The sequence below is a fragment of the Rhinoderma darwinii genome, chromosome 5 (assembly GCF_050947455.1).
Source record: "Rhinoderma darwinii isolate aRhiDar2 chromosome 5, aRhiDar2.hap1, whole genome shotgun sequence".
In the NCBI taxonomy this organism is placed as follows: Eukaryota; Metazoa; Chordata; class Amphibia; order Anura; family Rhinodermatidae; genus Rhinoderma; species Rhinoderma darwinii.
In genome coordinates, this window is record NC_134691.1 from 340,449,270 (window position 1) to 340,473,525 (window position 24,256).

The 24,256-nt window shown below is 45.9% G+C and overlaps 1 protein-coding gene across 4 annotated transcripts in view; it reads left to right on the forward strand.

Moving 5' to 3' along the window:
- Positions 1-24,256, forward strand: part of NOS3 (nitric oxide synthase 3) — a 148,948-nt gene that overhangs the window by 82,257 nt on the left and 42,435 nt on the right. The window contains exon 1 of one of the 4 annotated variants that reach the window (XM_075827820.1): positions 9,666-9,816. The exons of the other annotated variants lie outside the window; for them this stretch is intronic. Coding sequence (XP_075683935.1) covers positions 9,698-9,816 — 119 coding nt within the window. The 5' untranslated portion in view covers positions 9,666-9,697. Of the gene's footprint in view, positions 1-9,665; positions 9,817-24,256 lie in introns of those variants that run through there. 4 annotated transcript variants of the gene reach the window in all.

Here is a 24,256-nt window from a genome sequence, read left to right on the forward strand (position 1 = left end):
ATAATCATCAACATTAACAGAAAACAATGCTGGAAACAGATCCCTCTGTGTGTAATGAATCTATAGAATATACGAGATCCCTCTGTGTGTGATGAATCTATAGAATATACGAGATCCCTCTGTGTGTAATGAATCTATAGAATATACGAGATCCCTCTGTGTGTAATGAATCTATAGAATATACGAGATCCCTCTGTGTGTGATGAATCTATAGAATATACGAGATCCCTCTGTGTGTGATGAATCTATAGAATATACGAGATCCCTCTGTGTGTGATGAATCTATAGAATATACGAGATCCCTCTGTGTGTAATGAATCTATAGAATATACGAGATCCCTCTGTGTGTGATGAATCTATAGAATATACGAGATCCCTCTGCGTGTGATGAATCTATAGAATATACGAGATCCCTCTGTGTGTAATGAATCTATAGAATATACGAGATCCCTCTGTGTGTAATGAATCTATAGAATATACGAGATCCCTCTGTGTGTGATGAATCTATAGAATATACGAGATCCCTCTGCGTGTGATGAATCTATAGAATATACGAGATCCCTCTGCGTGTGATGAATCTATAGAATATACGAGATCCCTCTGTGTGTAATGAATCTATAGAATATACGAGATCCCTCTGCGTGTGATGAATCTATAGAATATACGAGATCCCTCTGCGTGTGATGAATCTATAGAATATACGAGATCCCTCTGCGTGTGATGAATCTATAGAATATACGAGATCCCTCTGCGTGTGATGAATCTATAGAATATACGAGGGAGACTTTCTGAATTTAATTACTGAGATAAATGAACTTTTTGATGATATTGTAATTCATAGAGAAGGACCTGTCTTATATCCTTATGGGAGCGTTTTGTTATCCGGTTTCACACTTTGATATTATCATTGCCGCGGGGTGACTCGTTGGTTGTGCGTAGCTGCTGACTTGTATAAATACGGATATATGGTTATTGTTCCCGTGCGCTCACGCTAAGGGCATGTTCACACGTAGTGTAAATAGAGACTCCGCAGCATAATACAGTAGCAGCAGAGGGGATGAGTTTTGAACAAATCCCCTCCACACGCTGCGTAAAAAATGCCCGAAAAATTGTTAATAAAATTGACCTGCGGTGCGTTTTAAAAAATCCGGACCATGTCAAATTAGGCTGCGGAATCGCTGGTTTTTCATTGAATACAATGGGGAGCTCAAACCCGCCACAAAGAGAAGATGTTGCGTATTTGTGATTGCTGTAGTCAATCACAGGCCGGGCTGCAGGACGTCAGAGGGACGCCGTTGTAATTACAGTGAGGTTGCAAGTCGCCTAGGAGACGTATACAACGTCCCTATAACGACTGGAAAGATCCAATGCTATTGGTGAATAGTACGTTTCCCGCCTCTGTGATGTCGCTGCTTAATTAGTTTCTATTACCGGAGCCATTTACCCGATCGCGCAGATGCCACTAATATTGCGGACGCGTGCGCTGGTGGGCTATGTCGACACAGGACGGATACGCTGCATAAAGCTACACAGCATATCCTCCCTGGTCCCCACAGGGACTTTTGGCCGAAAAACCGCACCAAATTATGGTAGAGTTTTTCAACTGGAATGTCCACTGTGGAGAATAGCAAAAAAAAAACTATACTTACCCGTGGTCATGGCAGCGCGTCCCTCTGACGTCCTGCAGCCCGGCCTCCTGGGATGACGTTTCATCCCATGCAACCACTGAAGCCTGTGATTGGCTGTAGCAGTCACATGGGATGAAAATGTCATCCCTGGAGGCCAGGCTGGACGCAGAAGCAGAGAGATCTGGGTAAATATAACTTTATTTCGGAGTTTCGATTTGTGCAGCGGAATCGGAGCTTCTCCGCCGCAAAAAAATCACGACATCTGCAATTTGTGGCAGGTTTTACCGATTGAATTCAAAGAGGAAAACCCGCGACAGAAAAACGGCAATTCCGCAATTTAAATGGACTTCTTTATACCTTGTATACGTGACAGAGTCTCCAGTACGACACGTTGCGATGTGGTAATGAACACTTGCATTTTTTTCGCCGTTCGGTTGCGGTCATGGAGTTTTTACAGTGCCACGTGTAAAGTCTTCACTACGACCCGTACTACCGGCGATGTTTCTCTATGGGCATTACATGGCTGTGTGCCGGATTTTATTCACCTATTGGCTGTGGCTGAAACACCTGAACTCAATAATTAGTAGGGGGGGGGGGGGTTCATACCCTCCTCTACCTCATACGTGACCATGGGTCCTAATACTCAATACTCCCAGCGGATCCAGGCACAGAAAAGAGAACAGCTCAGCTGTTTATGTTACTGCTGGACCGGCGCACTACAACCCCTGGTGGATGAAACGAGACCGGTCATTGGGTAGAGCACGGCTTAGTAGACGCGGACCAGCAGCTCAGGGCTAGAAAAACATTGAGAAGAATGATATTTTTTCTTTGCAGGGTCGACTGCGTCCGAACGTCACTAAACTGCCAGGTCCTGCCGGATTTCCAATAATGCCAGAGGAAGGGATTGTGCCCCCTCCCTTCCCAGGAAAGGAAAGAAAGGGGGGGGGGGGTGACAGTCAAAAAGTGGTGGACCACCAGTCCTGATCACACGGGGAGGCACGAAGGGGATGACATGCTGCCAAAACTGGACTTCTGTTTAAACAGAACAAGATACAGGGCGAGGACGTGGTGGCAGCGTGGTGCGGGGGACACGGGCGGTCACAGCCTGGCAGAACAGAAGATTTGTCCCTGGAGAGGTCGAAGTTCCCGGCTGAGGTTCTTAAAGGGCAGTCCTAGTCACCACTGATATCACGATCTCCGGCGCAGGGATCATTCCTAAGTCATGTGGGGAAGACGTTTTATAAATTAGGCATTAATAAATCCCTTTATTTCTACTGTGAATGTCCCTCCCATCATGCATCAGGGCGCAGCAGCGGTTTATATTCTCTTTACTCTGGGAGGAACTTTCTCCTGAGCTCATTGTCGCCCCCTGCTGGATAATGTACTGAAAACGCGCCCAAAAAACGACCGAAAATGCCTTCCATTGATTTCAATGGGAGGCGGAGGCGTTTTTTTCCCGCAAGTGGAAAAACCGTCTCGCGGGAAGAAGAAGCGACATGTCCTATGTTCCGGCGTTTACGTCTCTGACCTCCCATTGACATCAATGGGAGGCAGATAAAGCGTATTTTGTGGCGTTTTTGCCCGTGGCGCTCAATGGGCATGAGCGAAGAACGCGGCAAACGGCGTGCAGGCAGATCAAAATCTGCCTCAAAATTCCAAACAGAATTTTGAGGCAGAATTTTCTGCCTGTAAAAAACTCTGTGTGAACATAGGCTGTGTGCACACACAAAATAAAAACGTCTGAAAATACGGAGCTGTTTTCAAGGGAAAACAGCTCCTGATTTTCAGCCGTTTTTTAATCAAAGTTGCGTTTTTCGCTGCATTTTTTACAGCTATTTTTGGAGCCGTTTTTCAATAGGGTCTATGAAAAACGGCTCCAAAAACGGCTGAAGGGACACGCACTTCTTTTTCGCGGCAGATTTTTATGCGCCAATTTTGAAAAACGGCGGTGCATTGAAATCAATGGGCAGATGTTTGGAGGCGTTCTGCTTCCGATGTTTCAGCCGTTTTTCAGGATGTTTGCGACCCAAATAACGGCCGAAAATAGCCCGCGTGAACATACCCTAATACTTCTCACAGCTGAGTGTTTGCTACACTTGTATACAGTCTAGACAATCCTCTGTGAGCCTCCAAACATCTGCCCATTGATTTCAATGGGAAATACAGCGTTCTGTTCCGACGGGGCGTTTTTTTACACCTTGTTTTTGGAGCCGTTTTTCATTGACTATTCCCTTGAAAACAGCTCCGTATTTTCAGAAGTTTTTTTTAGTAACAATGTGAACATAACCTGAACAGACCTAAGGGTTTCAGCCTCTGGACAAAAACAAGAATGTTCCCATTCACTGACAGCAAGCAGAAATCTGGGAAATGGTGAGAAATTGAAACGCAATTAGAACGTTGTTTTTTTTTTTGTTTGTTTTTTTTAAGATCTACAATCCCCTTCGGGACTCCAGGAGCCGATACATGAGAGTCACAGGCTGAATATTTCCTGCAAGCAACATCAAAATAAAGAATTTTCGGGGAAAACCTGTAACGACGGAGTACAGCGGTGAACTGTGTAACCGCGGTGATGAGTGATCGTGGCGGCTCGGCTTCCGATCATCTTCCTATTGTCCTGTTCATTGCCCCTGCACTCTGCCTTAAAGAGAAATTCCAGCCCCGTATATTTCATACATGGAAACAATCAGTATGCAGGTCCAAATATATTACTATTCGATCTTAACCAGAAAGGGTTAAACATTCCAGAGAACATGGCGGATACATGATGCGGTGCCCATGCCCTTGGATGTGTTTGGGTATGTAGAGTCACATCAGGAAGCCCCATAAATACTCACAGGGGGGCTCTTATTTTTCCCCCTCACTCATTTGTCATTGCGGGACTTCCTGCCCATCCTCCGATCTTCTCGAATATTCGGTAAAAGCTTCCGACCTCAATGACTTTTTTCCCCTCTGACACTTTTCTTGAGGATTTTTGTGGTCGTTGATTGTTTTTTTAGTAAATTTCCAGGAGAACGACTTCTATCTTATCCATGATGGGCTGTAGGACGGGTTTTCGAGGGCACTTGTAGTCCCGTTAGATGTGGGCATCAGGACAATGTCCTATTCAAACTGAAACACTGGGCACACGTCCAGCAATAAATTGGCTCCTTGATGTTCTAATTGTCCAGAAGATGTGAGCTCCGCCCCCCTGACTCTTTGTGCTTTCTAGGAGTCTGGGTTGCAGGGATGCATGTCATGTGACCCCTCTTATCTCAGAGAGGAGGGGACTCCGATTGGTGTGACTGTCAAGCAGTATCCGGTGACAGGTTCACTTAAAGGGGTTGTCCAGGATTAGAAAAACATGGCTGCCTTCTTCCAAAAACAGCGCCACACTTGTCCATGGGTTGTGTCTGGTACTGCAGCTCAGCTTCATTGAAGTGAATGGGGACGAGCTGCAAGAATACCACACAAGAGGTGGACGGCAGCCATATCTTTAAATCCTGGACAACCCATTTAAAGGTGTAGCTCCATTTTTGTCATTTGTTTTACAGAGCTCCGGTGCAGGCGTTCCAGTCCTTTCCTTGCGCTGCTCACGGGTCTGCAATAAGTAGAACTCTGGCCAAAAGTCTGTTTCCTATAGTAACACCGGTGTCTAATGGGAAATATTCTGATCCAAGATATAATTAGGTCATTGAGGTTTACAAAAATTTCTTCCCAAAAAGGCTCCAAAAATAGAGCTCCCCGATAAAGGAGAACAACGTACAGTATTATACACGCCGCTCCTTTCATGCACATTAAATATGTGAAAACCGTTTTTCACTACCTTATTCCAGTGTGGAGATGGCATTGGTTGATTTGACAGTCCATTTCAGCTCTTTTGGTAATGTGTCCCCATGACAACACTTACTGTCAAATACTCTGGGAGTACAGTGTTGTCATGGGGGTATTGAAAAGGACAACCTTACTACCACAATTCAACTCACTTAGGATGTGAACATCCTAAAAGACAGGAAGTGCTGTCATGGGGATATCCCCACACATTAAGGTCATTCAAAAAGTTTTTAATATCTTTTGTGGAGAAAAGGGGCTTTATATCTTGCTTTTGGTAGGTCACCTTTTAGGGTATGTTCACACGAGGGCGTCCGTAACGGCTGAAATTACGGGGATGTTTCAGCCTGAAAACATCCCCGTAATTTCAGCCGTAACGGCATGTGCAGGCGCTTGAACGCCGCGTCCATTACGGACGTAATTGGCGCTGCTATTCATTGGAGTCAATGAATAACGGCTCTAATTACGGCCAAAGAAGTGACAGGTCACTTCTTTGACACGGGCGTCTATTTACTCGCCGTCATTTGACAGCGGCGCGTAAATTACGCCTCGTGTGAACAGACAAACGTCTGCCCATTGCTTTCAATGGGCAGATGTTTGTTAGCGCTATTGAGGCGCTATTTTCGGACGTAATTTGGGGCAAAAACGCCCGAATTACGTCCGTAAATAGGCCGTGTGAACATACCCTTAGCCCCAAAACACATTTGGCTGGAAGATCAAACCCTTGGGAAAAAGGGGAAACTGATGACATCATCAGTAGGAATTCCACACTGATTGGACGGGGGATGCAGACTGTCAAGGGTATGCTGGGAGTCGTAGTTTTACAACAGGTGAATAAACGGGGTGGGGGGGAATAGCCAAAGCATTTTTTTTTTTGCTACTTTATAAACAGTGTATAGATTTTAGGACGCAGGTGGAGCAGGATTAGTTGTCCTTGCTCTTGCAGTCCGTGTTTGCTCTGTGGATATGGATTTTTTTTTTTGTGGATTTCTCACAACCTCTCACTTAGGCCCCCGGCACTTGACCGTTCACGTAATCACGGACTATAATTACGGACCCCTTCACTTCTACTGACCACGGACCCCTTCTCGGATATTTACGTGTCCGTCCCGTAGAAAGGCTCCGCGAAAGATATGACATGTCCTGTTTTTAGCTTTTACAGACCGTGCTCCCATATTTACGGTCCGCAAATGCAGGTGGCTGTCCGCGGCCGGACCGTGATTACCCACACGACCGTAGTTCTCATCCGTAATTAATGGATCTGTAATTACGGATTAAATTATGGACCCGTTCATTTCTACGGGTCACGGACACCTTTACGTATATTTACGGATGGGTGCGCGTGCGGTAGAAAGCATCCGCCAATGATAGAACACGTCATTTTTTTGTCTGTAATTACGTCACGGACCCCCCGTAGAACTCTATGGGCCCTTCCATAATTACGGAAGCGTTGCTATGCGACAACCAGGGGATTACCCAAGGTTCCTCCCTGTATATACGGATGCACTACGATCCGTATTTGCGGACACCGCGCCGTATATACAGATAAGTTGCGGATGACTATAAATGACTACAGCTCCGTATTTGCGGATGGATGAAAATTACGGTCGCGTGCACGAGGCCAGGGCTACGCGGAGACTTTTTATTGCGCTACCGATTGATTTTAACTCTTGAGTGACCGCTGCAGTCCACAAGATTGTATACAACTCAATGTATTTAATTGGACTGCAGCGGTCACTCAAGAGTTAAAAATTAATCGGTAGCGCAGCAGAAAGTCTCCGTGTAACCCGGGTCTAACTCAGCACCGTGTGACTTTGCGTAATTGTGCCCTTGGCTGTGCCGAATACCTATAAACACCTCCCCATCCTGGTTGTGTGCACCTGGGAGCAGCGATTCGAGGAGCACTACACCCAGCAGAGTCGGTCTATTCTTACCTGCAGACAACGATGGAATCCACGTCCCCCCAGACTGGACCCCAACTCCTAGACGGGTACGTGCAAGAACAACCTCCAAGGCAGAATCCCCGATCTCCGATACATCGGTGGTCTGGGACTCTCCAGCCCTCACTATCTGCGGTCTTCTAGGCATGCTGAGAGTTGTAGTTTCACACATGCAGGTTGCAGGAGGGGTTTTATGCCGAAAAAGTTGCATATGTATTTATCTCATTCTATAAAATGGGGTCTAGATGTACTACAACTCCCAACATGGCATCTCACTATACCCAAAATTTGCAGCCTACCCCTATTCCAGTATTTATAATCCACAGGATTCCAGGTGTCGTCCTCTTCTGTCACGTTATTCAGTCGTATCTTCATTATATCTGCTCCTAGGAAAGCTGGGTGACCATCAATGTAGTAGTGATTATGGCTAGTACAGGGGTCGTCACCCCTCTTTTCTATAGTCCTGAATGACGACGCTATCCTCTCAGGACTCTGAGAAAGCGGAGTGGTGATGGGGACACGTTGGTTGGCATCCAGCTTTCCCAGAAACAGAAGAATGCGGTTTGTCACTCTCCGTCCCTATAACCTCGGGAGTAGAAGTCACAAATAAACCAGGAATGGCTCTTGGTCGGTATTAGAGGAGGATTTCTAACACACATTTTTTGAGGGTCTTAAGACTAAAGAGTGGGCAGCGATGTCACTAAAGAAATGAAGTCTTTTCCACCAGTGACATTTATGACATATGAATAGGATATGGTATAAATGCAGGATCGGCGGGGTCCGACTGCCGGATCAACACGAAATGTGACGTAAATCAACGCGTGTAGTGCCTGAACCCCAATATGATCACCCAGATAAGCGGCTGCCGGACGGAGCGGCGTCTCTATATATCCCTGAAAATCCTTCCTAGTATTAAGGTCCTAACATGATGCTGTATCTAAGCTTATGCGTGATACGGTCTGCTGAGATGTGTATCTAATCCTATCATGTGTGATACTGTCTGCTGAGATGTGTATCTAATCCTATCATGTGTGATACTGTCTGCTGAGCAGTGTATCTAATCCCATCATGTGTGATACTGTCTGCTGAGCCGTGTATCTAATCCCATCACGTGTGATACTGTCTGCTGAGCCATGTATCTAATCCCATCACGGGTGATACTGTCTGCTGAGCTTCTGTATCTAATCCTGGCATGTGTGATACGGTCCGCTGGGCTGTGTATCTAATCCTAGCATGTGTGATACGGTCCACTGGGCTGTGTATCTAATCCTATCACGTGTGATACTGTCTGCTGAGCTGTGTATCTAATCCTATCACGTGTGATACTGTCCGCTGGGCTGTGTATCTAATCCTATCACATTTGATACGGTCTGCTGAGCTGTGTATCTAATCCCATCACGTGTGATACTGTCTGCTGAGCTTCTGTATCTAATCCTAGCATGTGTGATACGGTCTGCTGAGCTTCTGTATCTAATCCTAGCATGTGTGATACGGTCCGCTGGGCTGTGTATCTAATCCCATCACGTGTGATACTGTCTGCTGAGCTTCTGTATCTAATCCTGGCATGTGTGATACGGTCCGCTGGGCTGTGTATCTAATCCTAGCATGTGTGATACGGTCCACTGGGCTGTGTATCTAATCCTATCACGTGTGATACTGTCTGCTGAGCTGTGTATCTAATCCTATCACGTGTAATACAGTCCGCTGGGCTGTGTATCTAATCCTATCACGTTTGATACGGTCTGCTGAGCTGTGTATCTAATCCCATCACGTGTGATACTGTCTGAGCTTCTGTATCTAATCCTAGCATGTGTGATACGGTCCGCTGGGCTGTGTATCTAATCCTATCACGTGTGATAGAGCTGCTATTTCTTTTCCTATCACGTGTGATACAGTCTACTGAGTTGTGTATCTAAGCCCATCATGTGTGATACAGTCTCTGACAACCACGCAGCTTTACATTTCCCGGCTTATATTGTTCAGTATTCGGGGACGCTCTTGGCGCGGTGCTGGCACGACACGGGTTAAGCAATGATTGGGACCATCCGTTTCCATGTTGTAATAATCGGGTGAGGAAATTTGAGCGTGGCGTCATTGTAAGATTACGCCAGGTGCCCCCTCCTAGAAATCACTCACAGGATAAGACGTTTTAGAAGGGTGGTCTGTGGTCCAGGGGGCAGAGACGCGGTGACCGGGGGCTACCTCGTTCGGGAAGGGCTGCTCCTAAGCATTGTTATTTGGGGGGGGGGGGAAAGGAAGAGACGTTTCCTGTCTGAGTCTTGCTCTGCAGAGTTCTAGGTAGTGAGATTTACCCATTTATCAATGGGTAACTCCGCCAGTCACCTCAAGGACCTGCAGGCTCCATTCTCCCTAAACTTCTGCCGCAAGGAGGGCGAATCGGTGGAAGAGGAGGTGCCCCTGACCGAGAAGGTGACCCCCAGGTGAGTCCACCAGCCCCCACTTGTGGCATCACCCCGATCTCCTGCGGGTAGACGCTAATAGGGGATTAAAATAGACGCCGGGGGATTTATACAGCTGGACAATATAAAATCACCAGATCGACCCGTAAATCTCATCTGAATCTCGGGGTTTACGCGGCGCTCGCCTAACGATTGTTTGTGAAGTAGCGAGTCAAATGTCCGGATCACGTGATTCACGCATCGTCATCGCAGTAATTGCAAGCTCTGCAGCCCAGTGCTGGGGTCATTTCTGGAGAGGAGACGGCCCAGCGTGAACGGTCTACGAATCCAGAACACCTTACCCTTCGGTGGACCCCTGGGGGCCACCGCTCCGGTCCTGGACTGAGGAACACGAGACGATCCCGCGGCTGTAACTATGTAACACTGCGTTCCCTCATTGTATCCGGCTAGTGAACAGAACAATGATCGTAGCCCGTCCCTGCTCATTCCTCACAAATGAATGGACTTCAGCTGGTGCCGGTTAACCCTTCACGTTGACCATAAATGCTATTATCATAGGTCAGGATTTTAGGGTGGGATTGGTTGTGGTCTTCCAATAAGATAGAAGATCGCTGCCAGTCCGGGATGTTAAGGGTGGCATGTGGCCGCCTCTTTCCGTTATCACTTTTTTCGTTAAAAATGGGTTCAAGCGGCACAGCGACAACACGGGCTGATGTTCCGGACCCCAGCCAGGATACAGAAACGTATACCAAGACACCCAATGTAGGCTCACGCCCAATGCAGCCTCGGTCCAGGATCACACACACAGGTTTTGATGCAGTTTTTTTTTCGTTCAGCCAAACACAGGAATGGACTGAAAGAGACGCGTCAGTCTTTTCTGTATAACTTTCCTTCCTTTTGAATACACTTTGGATTTTGAGCATAACCCAGAACCAAAAATTGCATCGACACTGTGTGTGGGATCCTGACCTAAAGGTACATTCAGATGTTGAGGTGCGATAAAAACCGCATCCAAAAACTTCTTGCGTTTTTGGATGCGGTTTTACCTACACCTCGATTGCAACGTCTGAATATAATCTTGTGATGACACATAGAGTCTGTGTGCGTGTGCGTGCGTGCGTGCGCAGAAAAAATGCAGCAAAAATCGTGCTATATAATGCTCTGCTGCCTGGGAACCTCCGTATAAGGCCAGATTCACACGACTGAGTGCAAACTCGGACGTGAAAAACGACTGTTTTTCACATCCGAGTTGCACCCGTGTGGGACCCGTTTTCATGGATCCCTCATAGACTTGAGTCTATTGAGGGATCTGTGAGAACGGAAGATAATAGGACATGTTCTATTTGTCAACGGACCCTTCACACAGTCCGTTAAAACAACAGCCGTGTGACCGGCCCCATTGAAATAGATGCGTCTGTGTGACAGCTGTTGTTTTAATGGCCGTCACACAGACTTATACGACGTTCGTGTGAATGAGGCCTCAAGCACACTTCAGTGAAATACTTCAGTGTGCCATCCTTTTTTTGCGGATCCGTGTGGCCTGTTCCGCAAAAAATAGAACAGGTCCTATTCCTGTCCGTTTTTGCGGATCAGTCTCGACCATTCTATTAATTGGTCCGTTAAAACTACGGACCGCATACTGAAGTCATCTGTTTGCGGTTTGTGTTTTGCAAATCCGTGATTTGCGGCCATATAAAGGGTCACGGATGTGTACTTGAGGCTCAATGCTCTGCAGCCTGGCTGGGGATCTCCATATAATGCTCTGCAGCCAGTCTGTAATGTATGTGTCGCTGGTGTGTGTAATGTATGTGTCGCTGGTGTGTGTAATGTATGTGTCGCCGGTGTGTGTAATGTATGTGTCGCTGGTGTATGTAATGTATGTGTCGCTGGTGTGTGTAATGTATGTGTCGCCGGTGTGTGTAATGTATGTGTCGCCGGTGTGTGTAATGTATGTGTCGCTGGTGTATGTAATGTATGTGTCGCTGGTGTGTGTAATGTATGTGTCGCCGGTGTGTGTAATGTATGTGTCGCCGGTGTGTGTAATGTATATTTCGCCGGTGTCTGTAATGTATGTGTCGCTGGTGTGTGTAATGTATGTGTCGCTGGTGTATGTAATGTATGTGTCGCTGGTGTGTGTAATGTATGTGTCGCTGGTGTGTGTAATGTATGTGTCGCTGGTGTGTGTAATGTATGTGTCACTGGTGTGTGTAATGTATGTGTCGCTGGTGTGTGTAATGTATGTGTCGCTGGTGTGTGTAATGTATGTGTCGCTGGTGTGTGTAATGTATGTGTCGCTGGTGTGTGTAATGTATGTGTCGCTGGTGTGTGTAATGTATGTGTCGCTGGTGTGTGTAATGTATGTGTCGCTGGTGTATGTAATGTATGTGTCGCTGGTGTGTGTAATGTATGTGTCGCTGGTGTGTGTAATGTATGTGTCGCCGGTGTGTGTAATGTATGTGTCGCCGGTGTGTGTAATGTATGTGTCGCTGGTGTATGTAATGTATGTGTCGCTGGTGTGTGTAATGTATGTGTCGCCGGTGTATGTAATGTATGTGTCGCTGGTGTGTGTAATGTATGTGTCGCCGGTGTATGTAATGTATGTGTCGCCGGTGTGTGTAATGTATGTGTCGCCGGTGTGTGTAATGTATGTGTCGCCGGTGTGTGTAATGTATGTGTCGCTGGTGTGTGTAATGTATGTGTCGCTGGTGTATGTAATGTATGTGTCGCTGGTGTGTGTAATGTATGTGTCGCTGGTGTATGTAATGTATGTGTCGCTGGTGTGTGTAATGTATGTGTCACTGGTGTGTGTAATGTATGTGTCGCTGGTGTGTGTAATGTATGTGTCGCTGGTGTGTGTAATGTATGTGTCGCTGGTGTGTGTAATGTATGTGTCGCTGGTGTGTGTAATGTATGTGTCGCCGGTGTGTGTAATGTATGTGTCGCTGGTGTGTGTAATGTATGTGTCGCCGGTGTGTGTAATGTATGTGTCGCTGGTGTGTGTAATGTATGTGTCGCTGGTGTATGTAATGTATGTGTCGCCGGTGTGTGTAATGTATGTGTCGCCGGTGTGTGTAATGTATGTGTCGCTGGTGTGTGTAATGTATGTGTCGCCGGTGTATGTAATGTATGTGTCGCCGGTGTGTGTAATGTATGTGTCGCCGGTGTATGTAATGTATGTGTCGCTGGTGTGTGTAACGTATACTTCGCTGGTGTGTGTAATGTATGTGTCGCTGGTGTATGTAATGTATGTGTCGCTGGTGTGTGTAATGTATGTGTCACTGGTGTATGTAATGTATGTGTCGCTGGTGTATGTAATGTATGTGTCGCTGGTGTGTGTAATGTATGTGTCGCTGGTGTGTGTAATGTATGTGTCGCCGGTGTGTGTAATGTATGTGTCGCTGGTGTGTGTAATGTATGTGTCACTGGTGTATGTAATGTATGTGTCGCTGGTGTATGTAATGTATGTGTCGCTGGTGTATGTAATGTATGTGTCGCCGGTGTATGTAATGTATGTGTCGCCGGTGTATGTAATGTATGTGTCGCCGGTGTGTGTAATGTATGTGTCGCCGGTGTATGTAATGTATGTGTCGCTGGTGTATGTAATGTATGTGTCGCTGGTGTGTGTAATGTATGTGTCGCCGGTGTGTGTAATGTATGTGTCGCCGGTGTATGTAATGTATGTGTCGCTGGTGTATGTAATGTATGTGTCGCTGGTGTATGTAATGTATGTGTCGCTGGTGTATGTAATGTATGTGTCGCCGGTGTGTGTAATGTATGTGTCGCCGGTGTATGTAATGTATGTGTCGCTGGTGTATGTAATGTATGTGTCGCTGGTGTGTGTAATGTATGTGTCGCCGGTGTGTGTAATGTATGTGTCGCTGGTGTATGTAATGTATGTGTCGCTGGTGTGTGTAATGTATGTGTCGCTGGTGTGTGTAATGTATGTGTCGCTGGTGTGTGTAATGTATGTGTCGCTGGTGTATGTAATGTATGTGTCGCTGGTGTGTGTAATGTATGTGTCGCCGGTGTGTGTAATGTATGTGTCGCCGGTGTGTGTAATGTATGTGTCGCCGGTGTGTGTAATGTATGTGTCGCTGGTGTGTGTAACGTATACTTCGCTGGTGTGTGTAATGTATGTGTCGCCGGTGTGTGTAATGTATATTTCGCTGGAGTCTGTAATAAGTATTTGATCCCTTGCTGATTTTGTAAGTTTGCCCACTGTCAAAGTCATGAACAGTCTAGAATTTTTAGGCTAGGTTAATTTTACCAGTGAGAGATAGATTATATATATAAAAAAAAAAACAGAAAATCACATTGTCAAAATTCTATATATTTATTTGCATTGTGCACAGAGAAATAAGTATGTGACCCCCGACCAACCATTAAGAGTTCAGCCTCCTCCAGACCAGTTACTGCTCCAAATCAACTTGGTGCCTGCATTATAGACAGCTCTTACATGGTCACCTGTATAAAAGACTCCTGTCCACAGACTCAATGAATCAGTCTGACTCTAACCTCTACAACATGGGCAAGACCAAAGAGCTTTCTAAGGATGTCAGGGACAAGATCATAGACCTGCACAAGGCTGGAATGGGCTACAACACCATAAGTAAGACGCTGGGTGAGAAGGAGACAACTGTTGGTGCAATAGTAAGAAAATGGAAGACATACAAAATGACTGTCAATCGACATCGATCTGGGGCTCCATGCAAAATCTCACCTCGTGGGGTATCCTTGATCCTGAGGAAGGTGAGAGCTCAGCCGAAAACTACACGGGGGAACTTGTTAATGATCTCAAGGCAGCTGGGACCACAGTCACCAAGAAAACCATTGGTAACACATTACGCCGTAATGGATTAAAATACTGCAGTGCCCGCAAGGTCCCCCTGCTCAAGAAGGCACATGTACAGGCCCGTCTGAAGTTTGCAAATGAACATCTGGATGATTCTGAGAGTGATTGGGAGAAGGTGCTGTGGTCAGATGAGACTAAAATTGAGCTCTTTGGCATTAACTCAACTCGCCGTGTTTGGAGGAAGAGAAATGCTGCCTATGACCCAAAGAACACCGTCCCCACTGTCAAGCATGGAGGTGGAAACATTATGTTTTGGGGGTGTTTATCTGCTAAGGGCACAGGACTACTTCACCGCATCAATGGGAGAATGGATGGAGCCATGTACCGTCAAATCCTGAGTGACAACCTCCTTCCCTCCACCAGGACATTAAAAATGGCTCGTGGCTGGGTCTTCCAGCACGACAATGACCCGAAACATACAGCCAAGGCAACAAAGGAGTGGCTCAAAAAGAAGCACATTAAGGTCATGGAGTGGCCTAGCCAGTCTCCAGACCTTAATCCCATCGAAAACTTATAGAGGGAGCTGAAGATCCGAGTTGCCAAGCGACAGCCTCGAAATCTTTTTTTTTTTTAAATCAGACAAGTTGTTATTGAAAATACAACATGAATTATACATCCTTTTCATTTCTGATAAAGTACAAAGAATCAGTCAACAGGAGAAAAAGCAAAGTACCAACATAACATCTTGTGCTTAGAACAAAATTCCTGTAATTTACATTACACTTTGCCTTCCATCATCATTAGTTGTACCAGTATATATATCCCTTTCCCTAACCCTAACACCCGACCTCCCCCCCCCTTTCGCAGTACCTCCTCTGTTCCTTGATTCGCCAAGTCCCTCCACCTCTTCCCTCCTTCCTGTATGCCTGCCCGTGATTTCACCATACTTTACACATATATATGCGTCAGTCCACCTTCAAATCCCATCTAATGTGCCGCATTACTATAGGTGTTCACCCATTTACTCCATTGCTTCTCATATTTATGCATTGCCCCTCTTTTTAGATATATTCGGTGTTCCAGTGATACTGTGTGATTAACATATCCAACTAGCTCAGCCACCTCCGGGGGATCCGCCTGCAACCAATATTTTGCAATTAATTTCCTATGATGGTACAGAACCTTTTTTATAGCCAGTAATTCTACCCCATCTCCTCCTTCCTCCCCCATGCAACCCAATAAAAAGATCTTAGGTTCCAGTGGGAAATCTCTACCATATACTCTAGATACCATTCCCTTCACTGCTTTCCAATATATATTCAGCTTTGGGCAACTCCAAAACATATGCTTTATATCTGCTCCATCAAACATACATCTGGGACACTCTTTTGTTGTTCTAATTCGCATTTGCCACAGCACCTTAGGTGTCCTATACACCCTATGCAGCAGAAAGAGTTGCGACCTCCTGTGTGCCACACTAATAGAGATTATTTTGGGCGATCCGATTAATTCCTCCCATTCTTCATCCGCTATCGTCCCTACATCCTCTTCCCATTTTCGTCTAGTCTCTACCAACGGATCTCCTAGGAATTTAGTAAGTAGCATACTATATAGCACCGAAATAAGCCCCTTAGTGTCCTGGGCCTCCAGCACTCGTTCCCAGCCTCGAAATCTTAATGATTTACAGAAGATCTGCAAAGAGGAGTGGGCCAAAATTCCATCTAACATGTGTGCAAACCTCATCATCAACTCCAAAAAAAACGTCTGACTGCTGTGCTTGCCAACAAGGGTTTTGCCCCCAAGTATTAAGTCTTGTTTGCCAAAGGGATCAAATACTTATTTCTCTGTGCACAATGCAAATAAATATATATAATTTTGACAATGTGATTTTATGTTTTTTTTTTTAGATAATCTATCTCTCACTGGTAAAATTAACCTAGCCTAAAAATTCTAGACTGTTCATGTCTTTGACAGTGGGCAAACTTACAAAATCAGCAAGGGATCAAATACTTATTTCCTTCACTGTATACTTTGATGGTGTCTGTAATGTATGTGTCGCTGGTGTGTGTAATGTATGTGTCGCTGGTGTCTGTATGTAGGTGCTAATCACACGATTACTGGATATAGCTCAGTACACCGCCTGATAATGTGCCCAGATCGGGTGTCCGTGTCCGGCTTTACATAGCTCACTAATGAAAAAGGTCATTGGAAGTGACGGAGCAGACGTAGAGACTGAGGGACACTTCAGATGTAGGGACGATAAGAGCTGGAGAAGTACGAGGATAAGGGCAGGTGCTCAGGAATGACTAGTGAGTACGCTGCGTGATAGTGAACAGTGAGTAAGTGCACCGTCATGTGGTAAATGATGCGACTTGCGAATGTGGAGTTGTGTGTCTTGTGTATTAGAGGTCGGCTGGAGAGTACACTGTATAGTTACCATCAATCTCATGGCCTAGTGAGTTAATGAGCTACTAAGCCAAGTACATTGGGGATTGGTGAGTAAGTGTTCTGGGTATTAGTGAGCAGGTGGGTCAGAAACACTGTGCCAGTGAATATGTGCTCTAGTAAGGCCAGGACTCCATGGCGTTATGATATACTGCACTGCAAAATTGCGAAACTCACAGGCAATATATCAGCCGTCTTTGGCAGCACAAACTGAGGTTGAAATCTACACATGCGACGTCATCACTGCCATTCGCTAACAATGCATTCCAAAATCGCAATGCAATTTAACGTGCAAACGCAATAATCCAAGATCTGTCCTTAGAAAGTGAATCAGAAACAATGGATCAGTGAGTAAGTGTTCTGAGTTTGTGTGTAAATAGGCTAGAAATACTGGCTCAGTGAGTAGGTACTCTGAGCATTAGTATGTAGGCTAATACTGGATCAGTGAGTGCTCTTTAATCGAGGAAGTAGGTTAGAAAAACTGGATTTTTAGTGAGTAAGTGCCATATTTGTAGATAGGCTTGAAACACTAGATCACTGAATAGGTGCTGAATATTTGTGAATAAGTGGTCTAGAAACACTCTGTCACTACTACTAAGAGCACATACACACCAATACAAAGTGTGCCAGAAATGTGTCTCAGTGAATAAATGCCTTCAGAATTAGTTGAACTGCGGATCAGAAACACTCTGTATCAGTGAGTAGGTGCTCTGAGTAGTAGTGACGGGTTGTGGAAGTTGTAGTCAATCAGACACACTCTGTATCTGCGAGTAAGTGCTAACTAATGTATAGTAAGTAGAGTGCGGTGTGTGTGTGTGTGTTAGGGAATAGAGCGTCCCGTGTGTGTGTGTGTGTGTTAGGGAGTAGAGCGCCCTGTGTGTGTGCATTAGGGAGTAGAGGGCCCCATGTGTGTGTGTTAGGGAGTAGAGGGCCCCATGTGTGTGTGTTAGGGAGTAGAGGGCCCCGTGTGTGTGCATTAGGGAGTAGAGGGCCCCATGTGTGTGCATTAGGGAGTAGAGTGCCCGGTGCGTGTGTGTTAGGGAGTTGGATGCCCCGTGTGTGTGTGTGTGTGTGTGTGTGTTAGGGTGTAGAGTGCCCTGTGTGTGTGCGTGCGTGTGTGTGTGTGTGTGTTAGGGAGTAGAGTGCCCCGTGTGTGTGTGTGTGTGTGTGTGTGTGTTTGTGTGTGTGTGTTAGGGAGTAGGGTGCCGTGTGTGTGTGTGTTAGGGTGTAGAGTGCCCCATGTGTGTGTGTTAGGGAGTAGAGTGCCCAGTGTGTTAGGGAGTAGAGTGCCCCGTGTGTGTGTTAGGGAGTAGAGTGCCCCATGTTCATGTTAGGGAGTAGAGTGCCCCGTGTGTGTGTGTGTGTGTGTGTGTGTGTGTGTGTGTTAGGGAGTAGAGCGCCCAGTGTGTTAGGGAGTAGAGTGTCCCGTGTGTGTGTGTTAGGGAGTAGAGTGCCCCATGTGCATGTTAGGGAGTAGAGTGCCCCATGTGCATGTTAGGGAGTAGAGTGCCCCATGTGCATGTTAAAGAGTAGAGTGCCACATGTGCATGTTAGGGAGTAGAGTGCCACATGTGCATGTTAGGGAGTAGAGTGCCACATGTGCATGTTAGGGAGTAGAGTGCCCCGTGTGTTTGTGTTAGGGAGTAGAGTGCCCAGTGTGTGTGTTAGGGAGTAGAGTACCCAGTGTGTGTGTTAGGGAGTAGAGTGCCCTGTGTGTGTGTTAGGGAGTAGAGTGCCCCGTGTGCATGTTAGGGAGTAGAGTGCCCCGTGTGCGTGTTAGGGAGTAGAGTGCCCCATGTGTGTGTGTTAGGGAGTAGAGCGCCCAGTGTGTTAGGGAGTAGAGTGTCCCGTGTGTGTGTTAGGGAGTAGAGTGCCCCATGTGCATGTTAGGGAGTAGAGTGCCACATGTGCATGTTAGGGAGTAGAGTGCCCCGTGTGTGTGTTAGGGAGTAGAGTGCCCCATGTGCATGTTAGGGAGTAGAGTGCCACATGTGCATGTTAGGGAGTAGAGTGTCCCGTGTGTGTGTTAGGGAGTAGAGTGCCCCATGTGCATGTTAGGGAGTAGAGTGCCACATGTGCATGTTAGGGAGTAGAGTGCCACATGTGCATGTTAGGGAGTAGAGTGCCCCGTGTGTGTGTGTGTGTGTTAGGGAGTAGAGTGCCCAGTGTGTTAGGGAGTATAGTGCCCAGTGTGTTTGTTAAGGAGTAGAGTGCTCAGTGTGTTAGGGAGTAGAGTGCCCCGTGTGTGTGTGTTAGGGAGTAGAGTGCCCCGTGTGTGTATGTTAGGGAGTAGAGTGCCCCGTGTGTGTGTGTGTGTGTGTGTGTGTTAGGGAGTAGAGTGCCCCGTGTGTGTGTGTTAGGGAGTAGAGTGCCCAGTGTGTGTGTTAGGGAGTAGAGTGCCCCGTGTGTGTTAGCGAGTAGAGTGCCCCGTGTGTGTTAGCGAGTAGAGTGCCCCGTGTGTGTGTGTGTGTGTGTGTGTGTGTGTTAGGGAGTAGAGTGCCCTGTGTGTGTGTGTGTGTGTGTGTGTGTGTGTGTGTGTGTGTGTGTGTGTGTGTGTGTGTGAGGAAGTAGAGTGCCCAGTGTGTGTGTTAGGGAGTAGAGTGCCAAGTGTGTGTGTGTTAGGGAGTAGAGTGCCCCGTGTGTGTGTGTGTTAGGAAGTAGAGTGCCCAGTGTGTGTGTTAGGGAGTAGAGTGCCCAGTGTGTGTGTGTGTTAGGGAGTAGAGTGCCCCGTGTGTGTGTGTGTTAGGGAGTAGAGTGCCCTGTGTGTGTATTAGTTTTGAGTCTTATTGTCCTATTTTGAGGCATTTGTTTCCTGAAAAGGATGACTGATGGATTGGGGGGTCCCTGCGATGTCTCTTCCCTGCAGCCAGGTGACCCCAGACCCCCAGGTGAACTGTGTAAATCCTGATCAGAATGTCAAGGAGCCAAAGGCTGCGAAAAGAGAGGTAAATATGAGACCTGCACTGGTAATTACACACAGGCTCAGCTGACCTGAGATCCGGGATGGAGAGGACTGATCTATTTACAACAATCGTGATGGATCATGATATATCCTGCAAATTATTGCACCACTGACCTCTCTACAGATCTGCAAAACATTGCTCCTCTACCTCCTGACAGACACATAGTGATATATCCTGCAGATTATTACACCACTGACCTCTCTACAGATCTGCAGAACATCGCTCCTCCACCTCCTGACAGATACATAGTGATATATTCTGCAGATTATTACACCACTGACCTCTCTACAGATCTGCAGAACATTGCTCCTCTACCTCCTGACAGATACATAGTGATATATGCTGCAGATTATTACACCACTGACCTCTCTACAGATCTGCAGAACATTGCTCCTCTACCTCCTGACAGATACATAGTGTTATATCCTGCAGATTATTACACCACTGACCTCTCTACAGATCTGCAGAACATTGCTCCTCTACCTCCTGACAGATACATAGTGATATATCCTGCAGATTATTACACCACTGACCTCTCTACAGATCTGCAGAACATTGCTCCTCTACCTCCTGACAGATACATAGTGATATATCCTGCAGATTATTACACCACTGACCTCTCTACAGATCTGCAGAACATCGCTCCTCTACCTCCTGACAGATACATAGTGATATATTCTGCAGATTATTACACCACTGACCTCTCTACAGATCTGCAGAACATCGCTCCTCCACCTCCTGACAGATACATAGTGATATATTCTGCAGATTATTACACCACTGACCTCTCTACAGATCTGCAGAACATTGCTCCTCTACCTCCTGACAGATACATAGTGATATATCCTGCAGATTATTACACCACTGACCTCTCTACAGATCTGCAGAACATTGCTCCTCTACCTCCTGACAGATACATAGTGTTATATCCTGCAGATTATTACACCACTGACCTCTCTACAGATCTGCAGAACATTGCTCCTCTACCTCCTGACAGATACATAGTGATATATCCTGCAGATTATTACACCACTGACCTCTCTACAGATCTGCAGAACATTGCTCCTCTACCTCCTGACAGATACATAGTGATATATCCTGCAGATTATTACACCACTGACCTCTCTACAGATCTGCAGAACATCGCTCCTCTACCTCCTGACAGATACATAGTGATATATTCTGCAGATTATTACATCACTGACCTCTCTACAGATCTGCAAAACATCGCTCCTCTACCTCCTGACAGATACATAGTGATATATGCTGCAGATTATTACACCACTGACCTCTCTACAGATCTGCAGAACATTGCTCCTCCACCTCCTGACAGATACATAGTGATATATCCTGCAGATTATTACACCACTGACTTCTCTAGAGATCTGCAGAACATTGCTCCTCTACCTCCTGACAGATACATAGTGATATATCCTGCAGATTATTACATCACTGACCTCTCTACAGATCTGCAGAACATTGCTCCTCTACCTCCTGACAGATACGTAGTGATATATTCTGCAGATTATTGCACCACTGACCTCTCTACAGATCTGCAGAACATTGCTCCTCTACCTCCTGACAGATACATAGTGATATATTCTGCAGATTATTACATCACTGACCTCTCTACAGATCTGCAAAACATTGCTCCTCTACCTCCTGACAGATACATAGTGATATATCCTGCAGATTATTACACCACTGACCTCTCTACAGATCTGCAGAACATCGCTCCTCTACCTCCTGACAGATACATAGTGATATATTCTGCAGATTATTACACCACTGACCTCTCTACAGATCTGCAGAACATCGCTCCTCCACCTCCTGACAGATACATAGTGATATATTCTGCAGATTATTACACCACTGACCTCTCTACAGATCTGCAGAACATCGCTCCTCTACCTCCTGACAGACACATAGTGATATATCCTGCAGATTATTACATCACTGACCTCTCTACAGATCTGCAAAACATTGCTCCTCTACCTCCTGACAGACACATAGTGATATATCCTGCAGATTATTACACCACTGACCTCTCTACAGATCTGCAGAACATCGCTCCTCCACCTCCTGACAGATACATAGTGATATATTCTGCAGATTATTACACCACTGACCTCTCTACAGATCTGCAGAACATTGCTCCTCTACCTCCTGACAGATACATAGTGATATATCCTGCAGATTATTACACCACTGACCTCTCTACAGATCTGCAGAACATCACTCCTCTACCTCCTGACAGATACATAGTGATATATCCTACAGATTATTACACCACTGTCCTCTCTACAGATCTGCAGAACATTGCTCCTCTACCTCCTGACAGATACATAGTGTTATATCCTGCAGATTATTACACCACTGACCTCTCTACAGATCTGCAGAACATTGCTCCTCTACCTCCTGACAGATACATAGTGATATATCCTGCAGATTATTACACCACTGACCTCTCTACAGATCTGCAGGACATCGCTCCTCTACCTCCTGACAGATACATAGTGATATATCCTGCAGATTATTACACCACTGACCTCTCTACAGATCTGCAGAACATCGCTCCTCTACCTCCTGACAGATACATAGTGATATATCCTGCAGATTATTACACCACTGACCTCTCTACAGATCTGCAGAACATCGCTCCTCTACCTCCTGACAGATACATAGTGATATATTCTGCAGATTATTACATCACTGACCTCTCTACAGATCTGCAAAACATCGCTCCTCTACCTCCTGACAGATACATAGTGATATATCCTGCAGATTATTACATCACTGACCTCTCTACAGATCTGCAGAACATTGCTCCTCTACCTCCTGACAGATACATAGTGATATATCCTGCAGATTATTACATCACTAACCTCTCTACAGATCTGCAGAACATTGCTCCTCTACCTCCTGACAGACACATAGTGATATATCCTGCAGATTATTACACCACTGTCCTCTCTACAGATCTGCAGAACATCGCTCCTCTACCTCCTGACAGATACATAGTGATATATCCTGCAGATTATTGCACCACTGACCTCTCTACAGATCTGCAGAACATTGCTCCTCTACCTCCTGACAGATACATAGTGATATATCCTGCAGATTATTACACCACCGACCTCTCTAGAGATCTGCAGAACATCGCTCCTCTACCTCCTGACAGATACATAGTGATATATCCTGCAGATTATTACACCACTGACCTCTCTAGAGATCTGCAGAACATCGCTCCTCTACCTCCTGACAGATACATAGTGATATATCCTGCAGATTATTACACCACTGACCTCTCTACAGATCTGCAGAACATTGCTCCTCTACCTCATGACAGATACATAGTGATATATCCTGCAGATTATTACACCACTGACCTCTCTACAGATCTGCAGAACATTGCTCCTCTACCTCCTGACAGATACATAGTGATATATCCTGCAGATTATTACACCACTCACCTCTCTACAGATCTGCAGAACATTGCTCCTCTACCTCCTGACAGATACAGTGATATATCCTGCAGATTATTACACCACTGACCTCTCTACAGATCTGCAGAACATTGCTCCTCTACCTCCTGACAGATACATAGTGATGTATCCTGCAGATTATTACACCACTGACCTCTCTACAGATCTGCAAAACATTGCTCCTCTACCTCCTGACAGATACATAGTGATATATTCTGCAGATTATTACACCACTGACCTCTCTACAGATCTGCAGAACATCGCTCCTCTACCTCCTGACAGATACATAGTGATATATCCTGCAGATTATTACACCACTGACCTCTCTAGAGATCTGCAAAACATCGCTCCTCCACCTCCTGACAGATACATAGTGATATATTCTGCAGATTATTACACCACTGACCTCTCTACAGATCTGCAGAACATTGCTCCTCTACCTCCTGACAGATACATAGTGATATATTCTGCAGATTATTACACCACTGACCTCTCTACAGATCTGCAGAACATCGCTCCTCTACCTCCTGACAGATACATAGTGATATATTCTGCAGATTATTACACCACAGACCTCTAGAGATCTGCAGAACATTGCTCCTCTACCTCCTGACAGATACATAGTGATATATCCTGCAGATTATTACACCACGGACCTCTCTACAGATCTGCAGAACATTGCTCCTCTACCTCCTGACAGATACATAGTGATATATCCTGCATATTATTACATCACTGACCTCTCTACAGATCTGCAGAACATTGCTCCTCTACCT